Source organism: Larimichthys crocea, chromosome III (assembly GCF_000972845.2).
Source record: "Larimichthys crocea isolate SSNF chromosome III, L_crocea_2.0, whole genome shotgun sequence".
Taxonomy (NCBI): Eukaryota; Metazoa; Chordata; class Actinopteri; family Sciaenidae; genus Larimichthys; species Larimichthys crocea.
Genome location: NC_040013.1, coordinates 12,365,661 through 12,382,174, shown reverse-complemented (window position 1 = coordinate 12,382,174; position 16,514 = coordinate 12,365,661). Strand labels below are relative to the sequence as shown.

General features: G+C 41.9%; 3 protein-coding genes across 5 annotated transcripts in view; 2 read left to right on the top strand and 1 right to left on the bottom strand.

Moving 5' to 3' along the window:
- Window positions 1–1,152: 1,152 nt before the first annotated feature.
- On the bottom strand, window positions 1,153–8,021 carry nolc1 (nucleolar and coiled-body phosphoprotein 1). 3 transcript variants are annotated; one of them, XM_010730664.3, is made up of 14 exons: window positions 7,843–8,021; window positions 7,480–7,535; window positions 6,861–7,024; window positions 6,651–6,760; window positions 6,437–6,545; window positions 6,118–6,242; window positions 5,832–5,964; window positions 5,293–5,427; window positions 5,129–5,212; window positions 4,600–5,040; window positions 2,938–4,074; window positions 2,647–2,774; window positions 2,421–2,504; window positions 1,153–2,299 (listed from the first exon to the last, which is right to left on the bottom strand). In XM_010730664.3, the coding sequence occupies exons 1-14, from the start codon at window positions 7,951–7,953 to the stop codon at window positions 2,141–2,143; spliced, it is 2,976 nt and encodes a 991-aa protein (XP_010728966.3). In that variant the 5' UTR covers window positions 7,954–8,021; the 3' UTR covers window positions 1,153–2,140. The 3 variants fall into 3 exon arrangements, with proteins under 3 accessions (XP_010728966.3, XP_019125735.2, XP_019125734.2); XM_019270190.2 differs by having other exon boundaries at window positions 5,832–5,949; XM_019270189.2 differs by having other exon boundaries at window positions 6,663–6,760.
- Window positions 8,022–8,329: 308 nt separating this feature from the next.
- mrps6 (mitochondrial ribosomal protein S6) lies at window positions 8,330–10,587 on the top strand. Its single transcript, XM_019270200.2, has 2 exons — window positions 8,330–8,810; window positions 10,472–10,587. Exon 1 carries the CDS (start codon window positions 8,472–8,474, stop codon window positions 8,802–8,804), a length of 333 nt encoding a protein of 110 aa, XP_019125745.1. The 5' UTR covers window positions 8,330–8,471; the 3' UTR covers window positions 8,805–8,810; window positions 10,472–10,587.
- A 1,399-nt stretch (window positions 10,588–11,986) lies between these two features.
- psap (prosaposin) overlaps window positions 11,987–16,514 on the top strand; it is a 16,968-nt gene continuing 12,440 nt past the window's right edge. Inside the window, exons 1-7 of the mRNA XM_027276328.1 lie at window positions 11,987–12,144; window positions 14,660–14,793; window positions 14,977–15,051; window positions 15,137–15,262; window positions 15,883–16,077; window positions 16,173–16,316; window positions 16,503–16,510. Coding sequence (XP_027132129.1) covers window positions 12,111–12,144; window positions 14,660–14,793; window positions 14,977–15,051; window positions 15,137–15,262; window positions 15,883–16,077; window positions 16,173–16,316; window positions 16,503–16,510 — 716 coding nt within the window. The 5' untranslated portion in view covers window positions 11,987–12,110. The remainder of the gene's footprint in view (window positions 12,145–14,659; window positions 14,794–14,976; window positions 15,052–15,136; window positions 15,263–15,882; window positions 16,078–16,172; window positions 16,317–16,502; window positions 16,511–16,514) is intronic.

Here is a 16,514-nt window from a genome sequence, read left to right as displayed (position 1 = left end):
TTATCTCTATGCAATGAAGAACACTTAAACCAAGTGAATAAACTGCTGCTTTTGGAAATAAAGATAATTTGGTCGATAAGACCTAAGATGAGACTAAACGCTGAAGAATTAGGGATCTGGTTCTTCCAGTGAAAGTTGGAAGAAAAATATCTGTGGTTAGCTTTTAATAATACAAGAAACATAAGACTTCATTGAGTAACTTTATAGGTCCAGCATTGAAGGGAGTAGATTCAAAAGTGATCAATACATCAGACTCATGGTTTAAAAAGCTGCCAGTTATCAAGCAGAGCGCCTTTGTGACTACCAGCTCGTGATGTTCTCATTTCTTGGTGACACATAAACATCTAGCATTTCTCTGGAGCGGCTTCAGTATGTAATAGGAGGGAGTGTTCGCAGTATGGTCAGCTACACTGAACATGACCTTGGACTGAAGTGAGTTTTTAGAAATGAGAGCAAGAGAACTTTGCATGTCCAGTCATGTTGCATTAGATGTCTCAGCTTCTGCTGCATGGCCTTCTGCCATTACTGCTCCACCTCCAACTCCTGACAGGTTTCAACCTTGTTTACTGTGGAACACGAACATCCATCAAAGTGAAATGCAAAGGACATAACAGCCATCTTCAAAACCATCCCATGGCAAGTAAAGACGTGTCAGTTCATATACTGTACTGTGTCACATTTACATCTAGGTCAGTACTGGAGCAAAGAGTTGCCAGACTGCCATCTAGTGGCTTTGATTTCTCTGGCTGACTGCTGAGACCATTGCCTATTCTGTACAGCTCGAGCAGAGGAAGAACTAATGCAGCAATCCATTTATTGTAAGCTGGAAGACGACATATTTGTGTTAGCAGATGAAGATGAAACAGTCAAGGCCGAACCTGTAGCAACTGTGAACTGACATTCATGTGTTGAATTAGTGGAGTTCACCTTTGACTAACTTTTATTCCATGTATTACATTTAAAAAAATATATACATATTCAATTTAACATTTTCCTGGATTATTTCATCATGACAGAGGGCAAGCACGTTTATGACAATTGGACACAGTAGCTTGCAATTTGTAGATGCCTATTTGACTGCCTTCCCATTTGTCTGAATGAGAACAGATGAAGTGTCAGTGTTAATATGAAGGAAGAGTTAGCCTCAAATCACGATTCCAATCACACCAATTTTAATCAGTTAGGTTTTTAATTACCTCTACAAGAATTAACAATAAAAAAAATAAGGAGGTACACAAACAGTCACAGTAAATTCAAATAATTGAAACAACCATGGCTCTCAGTTATGTTTATGAATAATAATTCCATACCACTAATAAACAGATTAGGGAGGGTTTGAGAGAGGTACGCTAAACATCAGAAGAAACAATAGTATCAATGGAAAATGGACTGAGAATAACTTGAGATGGCTTGAAAAGATCCTAATGGCTGAACTGGAATAAAACTTAATAAATACACAGTATAAAACTCAGTTCTACTCTCAAAATGTTCATATAATGTAAAGAGAAAAACCCTGACATACCCTCCCGACATTTAAATGTGAGCAAATAAAAATTGACAAACCAAAACAAAAACTTGAAGAATCCAGATGATCCTTTAAAAATCCTTATCAGCCTTTTCTTAAACATACAGTAAAGAACCTGTTTGGGGGATGGCTGTCATCAATACAAACGGAAATGAAAAATGTACGTAACAAAATGACAAGATGTGTCATTTGTGAATGAAGTACAGGTTAAAGTCAAAAACAAAAACAAAAAAGGGGGGGTCCCACCACACAAGTCGCCTTTTTTTTTTTACCATTAACAGATGGCCTGCAGCCACCTAGTGGCTATAAGTGGTAATGTCATTTGGAGGTTAACCTTTAGAAGTCTGAAGTCAAGCTGGGAACGTCTCTCTCCCGCTGCCCTAGCTCCGCTTAACTGTAGCTTTAGATTAGAGATCAAACAAATTGTCTCCATTACAAACTAAGAGCAGCTAACAAAGTGTAAGTGCCAGCTCAGCTCTACGGGTCACATTTCTGTCAGTGTGCTGCTGCAGTAGTTGGGTGGTGGTGATGATAGAGAGAGTGTTTACAGAGAGAGGAGGCAGATAGTCCTGATCACACAGGGTACATACAGTTCAGGTGGGAGTGAGAAGGTCCTCAGTCACTGTCAAACTTAATAGAGTTGACTGTAGTGGAGATGGCTCCACCGCGGTAGCTTCCCCTCTTCTTCTTCGTCTTTTCGTGGCGGAATGACTTGCCTTTCGTGAACTTGAGCACATCGTTCGCTTTCTGGCCCCAGTCGCCCTCAGCGCCAAACTGGAATAGCGAAGACAAAAAAAACAAAAACAAATGCATTGTTTGACATTGGAAGTTATTGGGTCATAGCAGCAATCTCAAGTGTGCGGTGCTGCTCTAAGAACGTTCTCACTGAGCTCACCTTTGCTTCGAAAGAGTTGTCCTGAAGACGGGGATCCACGGCTACTGCTTCCTCTACTATTCTACGGAACGGTATGTTGGAAGACTGAAAGACAAGTTATTTTTAATTAACACATAGCTCTTTTCCTGACAGGAAAACAATGTATGCAGCCATCAGTTTTATGCAATCTGACTGATCACTGGCAACTCGGGTTCAAGAGCAAGTTCCAGTCTCTGGCAGGACTTACCTTCTTACTGGCTTTAGGGAACGTCTGTGGTGTGGTTTTTGCCTTCTTATTTTTTGGTGTCTTGTCTTCTGTCTCTTCCTCTTCACTTTCTGATGATTCGTCATCTTTTTTTCTCTTTCCGTTAGTACCTATGTAAAGAGGAAAAGAGTTACTCATGCTCATACTAGAGAACAATAATGCACTAGTCCACGCCAAGTGCTCAATCAAACTAAGGACAAACGCGCAAGAACGATAAAGGTGGGGTAGAATGTGATAATGTGTTAATGGCTTCACTCTTTGTTGCAGACTTACCGTTTGCTGTTGGGGTGGTGGGCGCTGTGGCTGCTTTGCTTGGTGCTTCCTCCTCATCTGATGAACTGTCTGAGGAGCTGCTGCTCTCTTTGGCTTTAGCTGCTGGGGTTGTCTTGGCTGTTTTACCGGCCTTGGCTGCTGGGGTGGTAGCCTTGGGTGTTGCAGCCTTGCCATTGGTGACTGCAGGCTTAGCAGGGGTGGACTTTGCCTCTGAATCAGAACTGTCCGAGGAGTCGGAGCTGCTCTCCTCAGCCTTCTTTTTTGGAGCTGCAGCTGCCTTCGTGGCTGCGGGTTTCTTTGCTGCCGCTGCTTGTTTCTTGACTGCAGGTTTTGCTGCCTCATCCTCAGAGTCTGAGCTGTCGCTGTCAGAGCTGCTGTCTGCTGCAGCACTAGGCTTTGCAGCAGGCTTTGCAGCAGGGGTAGCTGGTTTAGCTGCTGCCGGCTTGGCCTTCACTGGTTCTTCCTCATCCTCAGAGGAGTCAGAGTCAGAACTGCTCTCTGCTGCAGCAGCCTTCGCTGCAGGAGTAGCAGGCTTTGTGGCTGGTGTGGCTGGTTTGGCTGCAGCAGGTTTAGCCTTAGCTGGTTCTTCATCTTCAGAGGAAGAGTCAGAGTCGGAGCTGCTCTCTGCAGCAGCAGCAGGCTTTGCTGCCGGTGTGGCAGGCTTCGACGCTGGGGTAGCTGGTTTAGCTGCTGTTGGTTTAGGCTTAGCTGGTTCTTCATCTTCAGAGGAAGAGTCAGAGTCAGAGTTGCTCTCTGCTGCAGCAGCAGGCTTTGCAACTGGGGTAGCGGGTTTTGAAGCTGGGGTAGCGGGCTTTGAAGCTGGGGTAGCTGGTTTAGGCTTAGCTTTAGCTGGCTCTTCGTCTTCAGAGGAAGAGTCAGAGTCAGAGCTGCTCTCTGCTGCTGCAGCAGCAGGCTTTGCAACGGGGGTAGCGGGCTTTGCAGCCGGGGTAGCCGGTTTAGCCACTGGCTTTGCTTTCACTGGCTCTTCCTCCTCAGAGGAGGAGTCGTCTGAATCAGAGCTGCTCTCTGCTGCCTTGGCTGCAGGTTTAGAAGCAGCAGCAGCAGCTGGTTTAGGTGTGGCTGCAGGTTTGGTTGCAGGTTTTGCTGGAGCCTCATCTTCAGAGCTGCTATCTGAATCTGGGATAAAGAACAAATATTTAGAAAGCACTCCTAGCTAAAACTAATGCATCCCTGTGATAAATCATGCCTTCATATAATTTTCACATTTTATTTAAACTGTTTTAGGGAAGTGCTGATTCATTAGACTGTGTGATCGTTTGAGTCGGCAGTTTGTGGTGCACTTGAATTGTATTGGGTTCCACTGACTAATGTTTCTACTACTTTGTCCACTCCATTTACATCACGAGGATAAGCTAAGTAATAGGAATACCTCCCTGAGAAATGCAATACAGTTTTATCACCACCAGTTCAGCTTTATAGCCTAAAATGATCACACAGTTGAATCAGCACTTTTCTAAAAACCATTTAAAGAAAAACAGAACCTTCCAACCTTCATGACATTGGATTTATTGCAGCATAGAAAGGATATTTAAGTCTTACTGAATGATGAATACTATCTTGATCCTACCACAAACTGACAGAAGAGGCAAAGATGTAACAGGAAATATTCATTTTACAGAAACGCTTCAATCATGCTCTTACCAGAGCTTGAGGACTCGTCTTTTTTAGCTGGGGTTGCCTTGGCAGGTGCAGGTTTAGCCGGGGTGGTCTTGGCAGGCGCAGGTTTAGCCGGGGTGGTCTTGGCAGGCGCAGGTTTAGCTGGGGTGGTCTTGGCAGGCGCAGGTTTAGCTGCGGGTTTCTTTGCCGTCGCCTCCTCCTCCTCCTCTGAACTGGAATCCTCCTCTGAGGACTCTTCTTTAGCAGGTGTGGCCTTAGCTGCAACTGGTTTAGCTGGAGTGGCCTTAGCAGGGGTCACCTTCGCTGCAGGTTTCTTCGCCTCCTCTTCGTCCTCTGAACTTGACGAGTCAGAGTCGCTCTCTTTGGAAGGTGCAGCCTTGGCTGGGGTGGGTTTGACTGGGGCAGCTTTAGCTGGGGTGACTTTGGCTGCTGGCTTCTTTGCCTCCTCTTCATCTGAGCTTGAATCTGGAAAATCATGACGAAAAATATTTGTCACATGTTTGATGTAAGACCATGCAGAGTAAAAATGACTGACCAGAAGTCTGATTGTTACCTGAGCTCTCTGAGCTTGACTCCTTCTTTGCAGCTGGTTTTGCAGCTGGTTTTGCAGCAGGCGTCTTTACTGGTGCAGGTTTCGCTGTGAGGATCATAAGTCTGTTAAACATGGAATTAAAAACGCTTAACACTTCTGTTTCCAGAAACGTGAGCACCTCTTACCAGCTACTTTTTTCTCTTCTTCCTCGTCACTGCTGTCATCACTACTGTCTGAGTCGCTGTCCTTGGCCTTGCTGGCTGCAGGTGCAGCTGGAGCTTTCTGGACTGAAGCAGGAGGTGGAACCGCACTGTATGCTCCTACCAAGACAAAAGGAAACCGAGGGCTTACCCCATGTCCGAACTGAATACAAGCAGCCGCATATTTAATGGCCATGTAAACAACGCATATATCAGCTGTGCACTCTAGATCAGACTGAGGACAGTGCTGCAAGCACCTGTCAGAAGACACGCTGTGTGGTGCACTGAGATTATATAACTGAACTATGAGCAGGATGTGCACTTTCACTTTCTCTGACTGCATGGAAATCTGATCAGAGATGAGAAAGAAAAGGCATTAAAATGTGAGGTAAGCTAGAATGTTTGACTTGTGTAGGCTAATATAGGAGTGAAGTAAAGTACGGTGCTGAACTGACAACAAAAAGGAGTGAACAGTCAAATCTAAACTAAATAAATAAATATAGAAACAAAGTATAAAACCACACCTGCTTTGGGTTTTTTGCTGGGTGGAGCCTCATCTTCAGAAGAAGAGTCTTCGCTGCTCGATTCAGCAGCAGCAGCTTTTACCGGGGCAGGTTTGACCGGGGCTGGTTTGACTGGGGCAGATTTGACTGGGGCCTATCAGACAGACACGTGAAATAAGTAGTTAGCCTGCTGCATACACTTACCTCTTATGATCATTTGATTAAGCTTGTTTGCCATTGTTCTAACATCTCAAAACTGAACCAAAATAAATTAATATTAACATATATGACCAGATTCTTGCCATACCTTGGCCGGTTCTTCATCTTCAGAATCGGAGGAACTATCTTCACTGCTGCTTTCCTGCTTTTTCTGAGCTGCACCTTTAGCAGGAGCAGCCACTTTGGGTGTTGTGGCTGTGGCAGCCTTGGGTTCTAATGAATCAGACGTAAAACGTGTAGACTAATTAAGACACAGGCTTTTATTATCAGCTCAACTTTAGTTCATCTAGAGCCAGACAGTTAGAGGTGTTTTGTTGAGTGATACTGTGGCAGAGGAGCCGAAACTCCTGCCAAACTTGGAGACAGATGCATTGAACAGTATTATCGACTCCTGGCTGTAAACTCACTTTGTGCAGGGGCTTTGGCGGGTTGCTCATCCTCAGAGTCGGATTCTTCACTGCTAGAGCTGCTGTCTTTCTTCCTTGCAGCAGGAGCAGGAGGCGTCTTCACAGGAGCCTACACACAAAATGTTATTTTAACAACAGCATAATCATCACAAACATAGCCTTGCACTAATGACTAGATGTGGGATGAATATATAATCTGGATGGTCACTCCTACCTTTGCAGGAGCCTTTGCAGGTGCCTTCTCCTCCTCTGAGTCACTGGAGTCCTCACTGCTGCTGGATGCTGCTTTAGTAGCTGCTGCTGGTTTTGCAGGCACCACCTTGGCTGATAAAAACATTACAGGAGAAATTTAAATCTGATAATGCTCACAAGAATGAATTCAACCAGACGTATCCATTTCCTCTATCAAACATAGTGATTCTACCTGCAGGGGCCGCCTTAGTTGGTTTTGCAGCAGCTTCTTCCTCGTCGCTGCTCGACTCCTCACTGCTGGAGCTCTCTGGACTGGCTTTCGCTTTCTTGGCCGATGGACCGTTTGTAGATTCAACTGTGTTGGGGGTAGCTTTTCGTTTCTTAGCTTCAGGAGACCTAAGAAGACACAAAGTGATGTTAAAAAGGAGACAATGTATCCGAAAATATAATTCACCTGTCATTTGTGAAATAAATAGTTTAAACATGTCCAGTTATGTCCTCAAACTGAACAGACGAGACAGTTGATGTCAACTAGAGACTAATTTCGTCTAGTGGTGAAATTGAAGGATAATATACGGTGGCTGCATTAAACTTTGAAAACTTGAGTTTTCAGACTCTATAAAACAATAATTGGCAGTTAGAACAAATCAAGTCTCATTTCTAACTTCAGGCAATGGCACAAGTACCAAACAACGTACTGATCTGCTTATCTACAACAGAGACAAGACAAAGTGTCTACGTGTTGGCAGGGACAAAACGTGATAGGAAAAAGAAATGAACTATACTTTGATAGTAAAGTGTAAACCAAATTAAAAAAAAAGGTTGGCACTGAAAGAAGGAAAGCAACTCACTTCACCCAGAAGTTGTAGATGTCCACGAGACTCTCTTCATTTTGATCTTGTGGAGACTGCAGAGAAAACACATGAAGACTTCAACCCACTCCCAGCAGCTTTAAAGTTTGAAGGAAGTAGGAATCTGTTTTAGTCCCTGATAATGCAAAACACATGAATTCATATCCACAACCTAACAGCTGAGAACATCCATTATTCAGGATAAACAGCAGCTGAGAACAACTTGTACTGAACCCCCTGACGTTACACGTGCTAACCTCCCCGGTGCCTGTACAGTCACAGCACACCGCACGCGCAGGTTACCTGAACAACTTCACGCGCTCTACACGCACGTGTCAACCGCACGAGCTTTGAGCCGCTTACCACTTGAGTCTGCTTCAGGAACTGCTGAGCCGCCTTGGTGAACTTGTTCTCCAGCAGGAACGAGTACACGCATTTGTAGAGATCACTCGGCTTGGACTTCTGCGCCGCCATCTTTCACCACGCTCCTTCTAGAAGGACCGGAAGTGAACGGATCCGTCACTTGTGGGCATGTGCGCAGGCGCGGAATGACGACGTCATCGTACTTAAGAGACGCTTTTTTCTCCCTGTGGTTAATTGTCAAATAAATTTATAAAACAACATCTAATTCCATCAAATGTTTCTAAATAATGTTACAAACAAATAATAAAAAAAACGTTAAAGAAATATTTCACTAAAATTAAAAATACAAATAAAAATCAAGGCAATTAATATAGTATAGTTGTAATTAAATTACACGCCTTTATTGGTTTAGCAGCACATTTTATACACCGCTCCCTTTTTAATATTTATCTCAATTACGCATTTCGTTGTCAATAGAGGCGCATGTTTCACGCGTCATCACCAAAGACCTTTCCTGTCCCTCGTGTCATAACATGGTCGCTTTCTGAGCTGGATGATCTGGCAATGACAGCAGCTCCGTGTCATCTGAATTCAAATCGACGTGAATCGAGGACTTCTTCGCCGACGCCATGCCTCGCTACGAGCTGGCTCTGATCCTGAAGGCGATGCAGCGGCCGGAGACAGCGGCTGCTCTCCGGCGGACAGTGGAGACCTTGATGGAGCGGGGCGCCGTGGTGAGAGACCTGGAGAACCTGGGAGAGAAACTGCTGCCCTACAAGATGGACAAACATAATCAGAAGCACAGCCGGGGGGCTTACTTTCTGCTCGATTTCTACGCTGCCCCCAGCATCCTCAACGGCTTGCTGGATCATCTGCACCGAGATGTGGACGTGGTGAGGCCCACCGTGTTGAAGAAGGACCCCGAGGTTTCCAACAGTGACTGCTGTGGCCCCAAATCGTGATTGCATGTAAGGAATTATGTGCATTAGTGCATCTGTTCAGAAATGAAACCCAACAACTTGAGTGATATTTTCATCCACACCTGCGAGCACAACTGACAAAAAAAGTTTGGATATTTGTGTCTAAACGTGCAACTGTTCGTGGATTAAGGACTGCAACTAATATCTCCATCTTTTATTAATCTGCTTAATCAATCAGTTAATCATTTCTTTAATTCAAATCTCTAACGCAATGGCAGTGCCTGCCACAGGTCAAACTGAGAGTGATTAGTAATCAGTATGCAAACTACGATATAAAACCAAGAACCATCATTACAGCTGTAAATCCAAGATTTTGCTGTTTTCCTGGGTTAATAAGACGCTTTGCACAGAAAGGTGCTAACATCCTGCACACATTTTTCACAGCCAAGAATAGATTAGTGGATCTAATCTAAAAACTAGTGAAATGGTTTCATTTATAAGAAAAATGCATCTATTAATTCAAAATTTCTTTGTTGTCATTTGACAGTGCACTGTAAAACCAAATTACAAGCAAAAAACTTACAGATAAAAAACACCTCAGTATAAATTATAGAGATTATTGATATGTTTGTTAACATGCTCCAACTGATAGTAGTAAAGTACAAAAAATGACTAAATGAATTCCCAGGTTGTAAAATGTAAAGTAACCCCTAAGATGATTGAAAGCTGTGAAAGCTGTATTAAGGTTACAACAAAATGTGAATCAGCATTGTTATCGATAAACTATTGGATACTTGTTGTTTTTTTTCCCATTGTTATTTGAAAGCCCCGTTACCTGCCTCATATTGTGGTGTTCTGTCTTCTTGTTTGTGCAACTCAGCTTAGACTTAAAGAGTGTGAAAGATACAATCTTGTCTCTGCTCAAATCGCCTCTGGGAAGCAATAAGCAAATTGCTTCTTTAAATAGCCTCCACATGTCGTGAACAGGCACAGCAGTGTAGGATTTAAAGGTGTTTGTCCTCTTTTAAGTACCAAAGGTGAACAAGTGTTGAATGATTAAAGGGTCCTCGAGTTTAGCAAAATGATGCACATGGTGTTATGTTCTGAACCAGACTCAGCAACAAAGAACTATTATATAATCTTAGGCAAAGCAGACCACAGTGTCACATTGGGTAAAGTGTCTCATTGGAGTCCTCACTACATATATTCTGATGAGTCTATACAGACATGGATTTAAACTGCAACTTGACTAGTTAGTGGAGACAGACGACTGCAAGGCCTCCCTCATAGATGCCACTATGTCTGATCATGTGGCAGTCGTAGCAGAACCAGAACAATCTGTTGACATGGCTGATATAATATAAATGTATCAGTGTAGGCTAATTAACAAGAAGCTGCAGTACAAAATGTCACAAATATTTAAAAACTATGTTGCTATTACATAGTTTGTCCACTAGAGACTCTCAATTCTTTAAGAATGAACTGTAGTTTTAATGGTTTGTGGTCATGAATAATGCTTCATTATTTATTATTATCACTCGATACTGGTATCATCCATGAATTCAGAAACAGTTGAGCTCTGTGAAACCTTACAAAGACTTCATTAAATGTGTCCTTTACCTTTTGTTTATGGGGATCATGCTGTGCTGACTGTGCAGCTCCCTCTGTTCTTAAGCTTACATAATTGTTGTTATCTTATTGTTTTACAGGTGTTCACAGCTCATATCCAGAAGATGTACAGTCTGACGCTTCCCTCTTTGACCTTTTGCATAGTTGTTGAACTACATTTGGATGTTCTGTCATAATAAACTACTTTTTTTCTCAAGTTTTTCTTGACTTCTCCAAACATTTTTGACCATATTCTCCATGGGTTGTTTAGTCAAGTGACAGCAATTTCAGCTCATATTTTCGTTCCAGACCTAGCTGTGGTTTTATGCAGTTCTGAAGTTCTCAGAAAACAAGTAATAAACAACTATGCAACTCTTTTTTATAAACTCAGGTGGATTGTCTCAATCTGATCAAATGAAATAATCCTGCACACAACCCTGTTTGTATTGGGGATGTGTGATTCAGGGACTTTCACGGGCTTGTTGATCTTGGCTGGAATGGCATTTGTGTTGTGTAAAGCATTCCTAAACCAAAAATACAGTAATCACTTCATGCATTCGTAGACTATGGAGACCATTTAAACTGTTTTGCTTTAGTGTGTAGAAATTTGTAATTATTCTTGTCAAATGGCTTCCTATTTAGATATTAAGAGAATTGATATTAGAAATGGTAAGCTGTACAGCTAACACTGGAACAACTGATGTGCAAGTTAAAATCTAAAACAAGATAGATTATAATGATCCCTCGGTGGAGAAATGCACCTGTCACAGCTAAGAAATTACTCAAATTACTACTAAATATGACTAAATATGAAATATATAGTCATAGTCATGTTGAAGAAAGTCATAAGAGTGTTTTGCGGCAGCGCTGTCAGCTTTGCTGAGATTCACTTAAAGTATTTTATTGTTATTAGTGCAGTTACAGTAAAGCAATTCTTAATCCTCAAACTCACTCCAGCAATAATCTAAGATAAGACATAAGAGTTTATATAGGAAATATAGTAACATAATGGAATATACAGAATATAAAAATACTATGGTAGGCAGGTTTCCAGTAATGACTGATTGATTGAAGTGTTTATTTTGAATATACAAATAAAAATAAAAGTAAGGCAAAACATTTAAACATATATACGTATTTGAAAAGGACAAAGAAGAAGAATAACTTATAAATTCCCAGCCCTTCTCTTTAAATAATGAATGACCAAGAATACCAAGCTTCCTTGCAACTTGTTTAGATATACCTGATACTTATAGATAAATAAAATATATTCCTGACTTTGTATTACAGAAAAAAAAACTAACAAAAACAAAAAAAAACAAAACAGAAATAAAATCTACATATACACTGACATGACAATTTATCAATTACAATTGTACAAGATTGTCGACGTGTAAGAACAATATTTTGGATAGAACAATAATAAACACATAAACATAAAGATGGAGAATAATTAACATACTGCACAACTATCTCATCTCACAAGCCTGTTGATTAGCGGACATGTATATGCATTAAAACTGTGTTTCGGGTCTGTTGCGAAAGACCTTGCCTTGGATACTAATGACGATCACACGCCGGGGCAGAGTCACATGTCTGTTTGAGGAGTCAGCTGACAGTGAGACATCATAAAGGCATCAACAAGCCTCCCCCTCCTGCATTGCAGTGCTCAGCGCCGTCCCTCAGCCTACTTTCAAAGCCGAAACAAACACACAGACGAGCCGGGGAAACAGCGCAGTCATGCTGCTTCTAACTCTACTCTTCGTGTCTTCAGGTAAGTCAGCCGACATGCACACGATAAGGCGAAAGCTGTTGTTTGTAGGTCGTTCACTGATACAAAGCAGACAGGTGTCACCCACCAACAACAACGACTCTTTGATTGTGTAATCGCGTTTCGACATGAAATCGCGGAAGCGTTAGCATTTTTTTTTGGTAAACATCAATCGGCTGATGTTAACTTTTAACTTTTGCTCGCTTATACTAAATAATCTCTACAGGTGAATCGTATTTCTATGCCACTAAAGCCGTGTGCTGCACATGTGGCGAAGCTGTGAAACAAAAGCTGTGTCTTGTCTTTGAGGTTAAAGACGTAACGTCACTGCTGGCCCGCTCGGCTAACGTTAGCACGCCAGCTAACGCTAGTCGCTAACAGACGTTAGCAAACAGTTACAATGTTTATTAACTCTGTTTTAGTTTTTTTTACATTTATATAAACGCAAACACAAAGAACGAACACTTCTGAAATCATTCGCTGGTGTTTTTTGTTTTCTTAACGTCAGTATAGGTTATATAATGTGTGTTCATCACAACAGATGTACCTGCTCTAACGAGCTAATCTAAAACACCCCTGGCTTTGTTGACCCCTGGTTTGGTTATTACGGTAGTTTAAAAGATAAGATGTTTCATTTCATCTTTTTTTTTTAGTAGCATGTTCTCATTTTTTGTTCCTCCTTATTGTCTCCATGTGCACTTTTGCCATTGACAGTCCAGCTACCTTTTTTTTATCTTTATGCTCAGACTAAACCGGGTCAATGAAACTCACAGGTGTTCCCTCAGCATTGAAGCTGTGCATAACTTTCACACCTCTGTGCTGTTTATACCAACTCCATAATATTTGCTCAGCTTCAAACTATTTTTTAAAATATAGACCTGAAGGTATTTTTCTCAAGCTGTGGTTTTTTTTGCAGACTACTGCCAATATTGATAAAGTTCTGGTATTTGTGCTTTGTGTGTTAAATACTTATCTTTATCTGACTTTCTGGTTAAAAAATAATTCCACTTTCTCGCAGCACACATTCCTGAACGGTGCATGTCGAAACGGCTCAATCATATTGTTCAACAAGTGTCGTGTTGACTTTCTTTTGGTCAGATCTGTAGCCTGTTACTGTGAAACTGTTTTAATAGGTCACTTTGTGTTGTTGAACAATGCAATCTGAAGCCTGTTTAAAGCTCTTTGCTCTTCAGTGTGTCATGTGATCTTTATGCACTTGCGTTATGATGAGTTTTCTGTTTCAGAGTCAAGTGCGTGCCTGCAGATTGTCTTTTGTTTTTGCTGACTTCTTGTAAAACTTGTTTTTCTGAAGCCATTAGAAATGTACACCAGATCTTTTTCTGCTGCTGTGTCTTGAAACGTTGGCTGTGAAAAGTTTACTGCAGTGCTACCATCTTGCTCTCGGTGGTACAGTATGTCTTCTATGAGAACAGCTTGTTATTTTGTTTGACTGCTCATGTGACTCAAGTGGAGGGAGGGAGGGAGTGCCCTGCCTGCACTGTAACTGTATTGGTATGGCTGATGAGCAGACGCGTCTCACACTGGTGTATTTGGGTGATATGAAGGTTTGTCGGTGTGGCCTGCTGTTATCACCAAACTGTGACTTCTGGATCTGCTTTAATTCATATAAAGGATCATCTTATTTTAACAGCACTCCACATTATTTTTTTTGTGATTTAAGAGACACGTGGAGATGACCTGTATCCGTCTTGTTTTTTCTCAGGCTGGTTTAACAGAGTGGTAGTGAAAGCAGGAAACATGGCTGCAAACAATTGGTTCTTTCCCCACATGACATGTTTTACTTAAGTTTCGGTAAAATGGAGAACTGTGAACTATAACCCTTTTGCATTTTCTGTGTGATCTGCATAACCACTAAAACAACTGTCTCCAACCGTGATACATATGTAAATGATGAATGCCCCCTTTGGTCTGTTGGTTTGTGACTGTAACAGGCTGTCCGGCCGGTGGTCTGTGGCGGTAAATCACGGCAGATTTAGAGGCACATGCTAACGCAACTTAGCAATTTGAGCTAATACGATTTAGTGTGTTATTACTTGATAGCAGTTGAGCAGAGTATTTACCCACAGTGCTCATGTTTGAATTAGTTCTAGCTTCAGAGAGTAAGACCACCATTTCAACATCCTTTTTAAAAACTCAGCCAGCAAGGGTCACAGTTGAAAATAGTTATCAACTTCCTCATTTTATAAACATTTTGAGGAAGCATGTCAGCCTTGAACATCCTCATTTGGTTAGTTAAAGGTGGTGGTCAGTCATGCTGGAGAAATCTGGTTTACTGGACTTGTGAATTGCTCTCGTTTATGTATCAAAGGCACCCTGTAAATGTCTAATCTAGGTGCTTAAAGCCAGCATGTGCAAAGAAAGAACCTTCATTTGTCATGGAGAGTTTTATTTTCTACCTTAAGCAGTAATGACATATCCATGAATCTGGTTTTGCCGTGTGGATCTCTGTAGTGAGTCTCTAAAAAGTATTAAATTTGACTCTTTGTCTACTTTGCAGCCGTAGCGACCCCTCTGCTCGGCACTGAGCAGTGTGCTCGTGGCCCCCCCTACTGGTGTCAGAATGTAAAGACGGCGTCTCTGTGTGGAGCTGTGACTCACTGCCAGCAGAACGTGTGGAACAAGCCCCAAATGGTGAGTCACTGCTCTTTGTTTCGTTTTTCTATTAAAGTGACTGATCTCATTCATACCATTTTAGCTGGTTATGAGAAAATTGTCAAAGGGCATGTCCTTTCTTCTTTGTGGTCCAAATATTCTGAACACATGAGAATTGTGGCAAATGAATTTTTATTAACACGCCTAATTGTTTGGTTTCAGAAAACCGTGCCATGTGACTTGTGTAAAGAGGTGTTGATGGTGGTGGATCAGATACTGAAGGACAATGCCACTGAGGTAAGATTAAAATGTTGCCAGCAACTGTACTAAGTCCTCAACGTTCCCTCTGAGGCCTCATATCTGGTTATTTCTGTGACTGCAGGGTGAGGTTCTCGGGTACCTGGAGAAGGCCTGCCAGCTCATCCCTGATCAAGGTTTGGCCGCAGAGTGCAAGGAGATGGTGGATAACTACTACCCCATCCTCATGGGGATCATTAAAGGAGAACTGGTGAGCACCGCCAACCTGTTTGTCGAAGTCTCAGCCTGTTATCAGTGTAAACGTAGACCAAAAACTTGAAGGGCTCACCGCAAGTTAGCCATTTTATTAGTGCCATTACAAGGTTTGTATTTGGAACCATGTTAGATGCTTTTAAATAAGTTTTGCCAGATATCTTATTAAACCTTATTGAAGTGTTTGTTTGTCAGTTTATCGTTTGCTTAATCTAACACTCTCGAGTAAATTGGCCATCTGCCCCTCTGTGTCAAAAAAAGGGAAAACAAGTAGCTGTGAGCAAAGTGCAGCGAGCTGAATAAGGGCTATTGATGGGGAAGTGAGTCAAAGTCTGAAGGGAACAGAGTAGTCGTTGTGTAATGCTGAACCTCATGACTAGGAGCATTTTGTGTCATTCTTTGTTTCAACTCTCACCTGCTACATCAACAAAAGACGCAGTTCTTTACAGATCATATAAAAATAGAGAAAAAATACTTTCTTTGTCGTTTTTAAACTTTGACTTTGTGGGTCATCCAGGCCTCAAACTATTGAAGATAACATAAAATATTTACAAGACATTTTAAATAAAGCACTAAAGTAAATTAAAGTTGTGTTTTTTATTTTTTTTACTTTTTTAGGAGGATCCTGGTGTGGTGTGTGGGGCCATTGGCCTGTGTCAGTCTCAGCAGGCAGCCCTGGCAAAGGCTCATGCCCAGGAGCAGCTTACGTCCAATGAAATCCCCCAGATTGACCTTTCCCAGCAAGTGGTTCCCTTCCTCCTCAATGTGCCTGAGCTCCTTTATCCTCAGGAGGCCCCCAAACAAGAGAAGCAGGTACCCTGTTGCACCTACATGAACAGCATTATGCTCTCTGCTTGTTATTGGTGAATGTATATCTTCATTTGGCCCGAATCTTTTCTTCTCTGCAGGAAAGCGATACCGTGTGCCAGGACTGCATCAAGTTCCTGACCGATGCCCAACAGGAAGCAAAGGACAACACATCATTTATCGATTCTCTTATTGAGAATATTGAGAACCAGTGTGACCTGCTGGGGCCAGGCTTGTCTGCAATGGTGAGTGGAGGAGTCAGACATCCAAACATACTTCACCTCCCCACAAATTATGATTATTATTATTAGTAGTAGTAGTAGTAGTAGTAGTAGTAGTAGTAGTAGTAGTAGTAGTAGTAGTAGTAGTATTAGTAGTATTATTATTATTATTATTATTATTATTATTAACTCAGTTTTCCCTCTTTGCAGTGCAAGCAGTAC

Excerpts from the sequence above, each read along its gene's own strand:
- mrps6 (XM_019270200.2), top strand. The coding sequence starts at position 8,472 with ATGCCTCGCTACGAGCTGGCTCTGATCCTGAAGGCGATGCAGCGGCCG.
- nolc1 (XM_010730664.3), bottom strand. The coding sequence starts at position 7,953 with ATGGCGGCGCAGAAGTCCAAGCCGAGTGATCTCTACAAATGCGTGTAC. Across the intron at positions 7,536-7,842 it reads TCCTGAAGCAGACTCAAGTG|TCTCCACAAGATCAAAATGA; the intron begins GTAAGCGGCTCA and ends TTTTCTCTGCAG. Across the intron at positions 2,505-2,646 it reads TCCCTAAAGCCAGTAAGAAG|TCTTCCAACATACCGTTCCG; the intron begins GTAAGTCCTGCC and ends CTTGTCTTTCAG.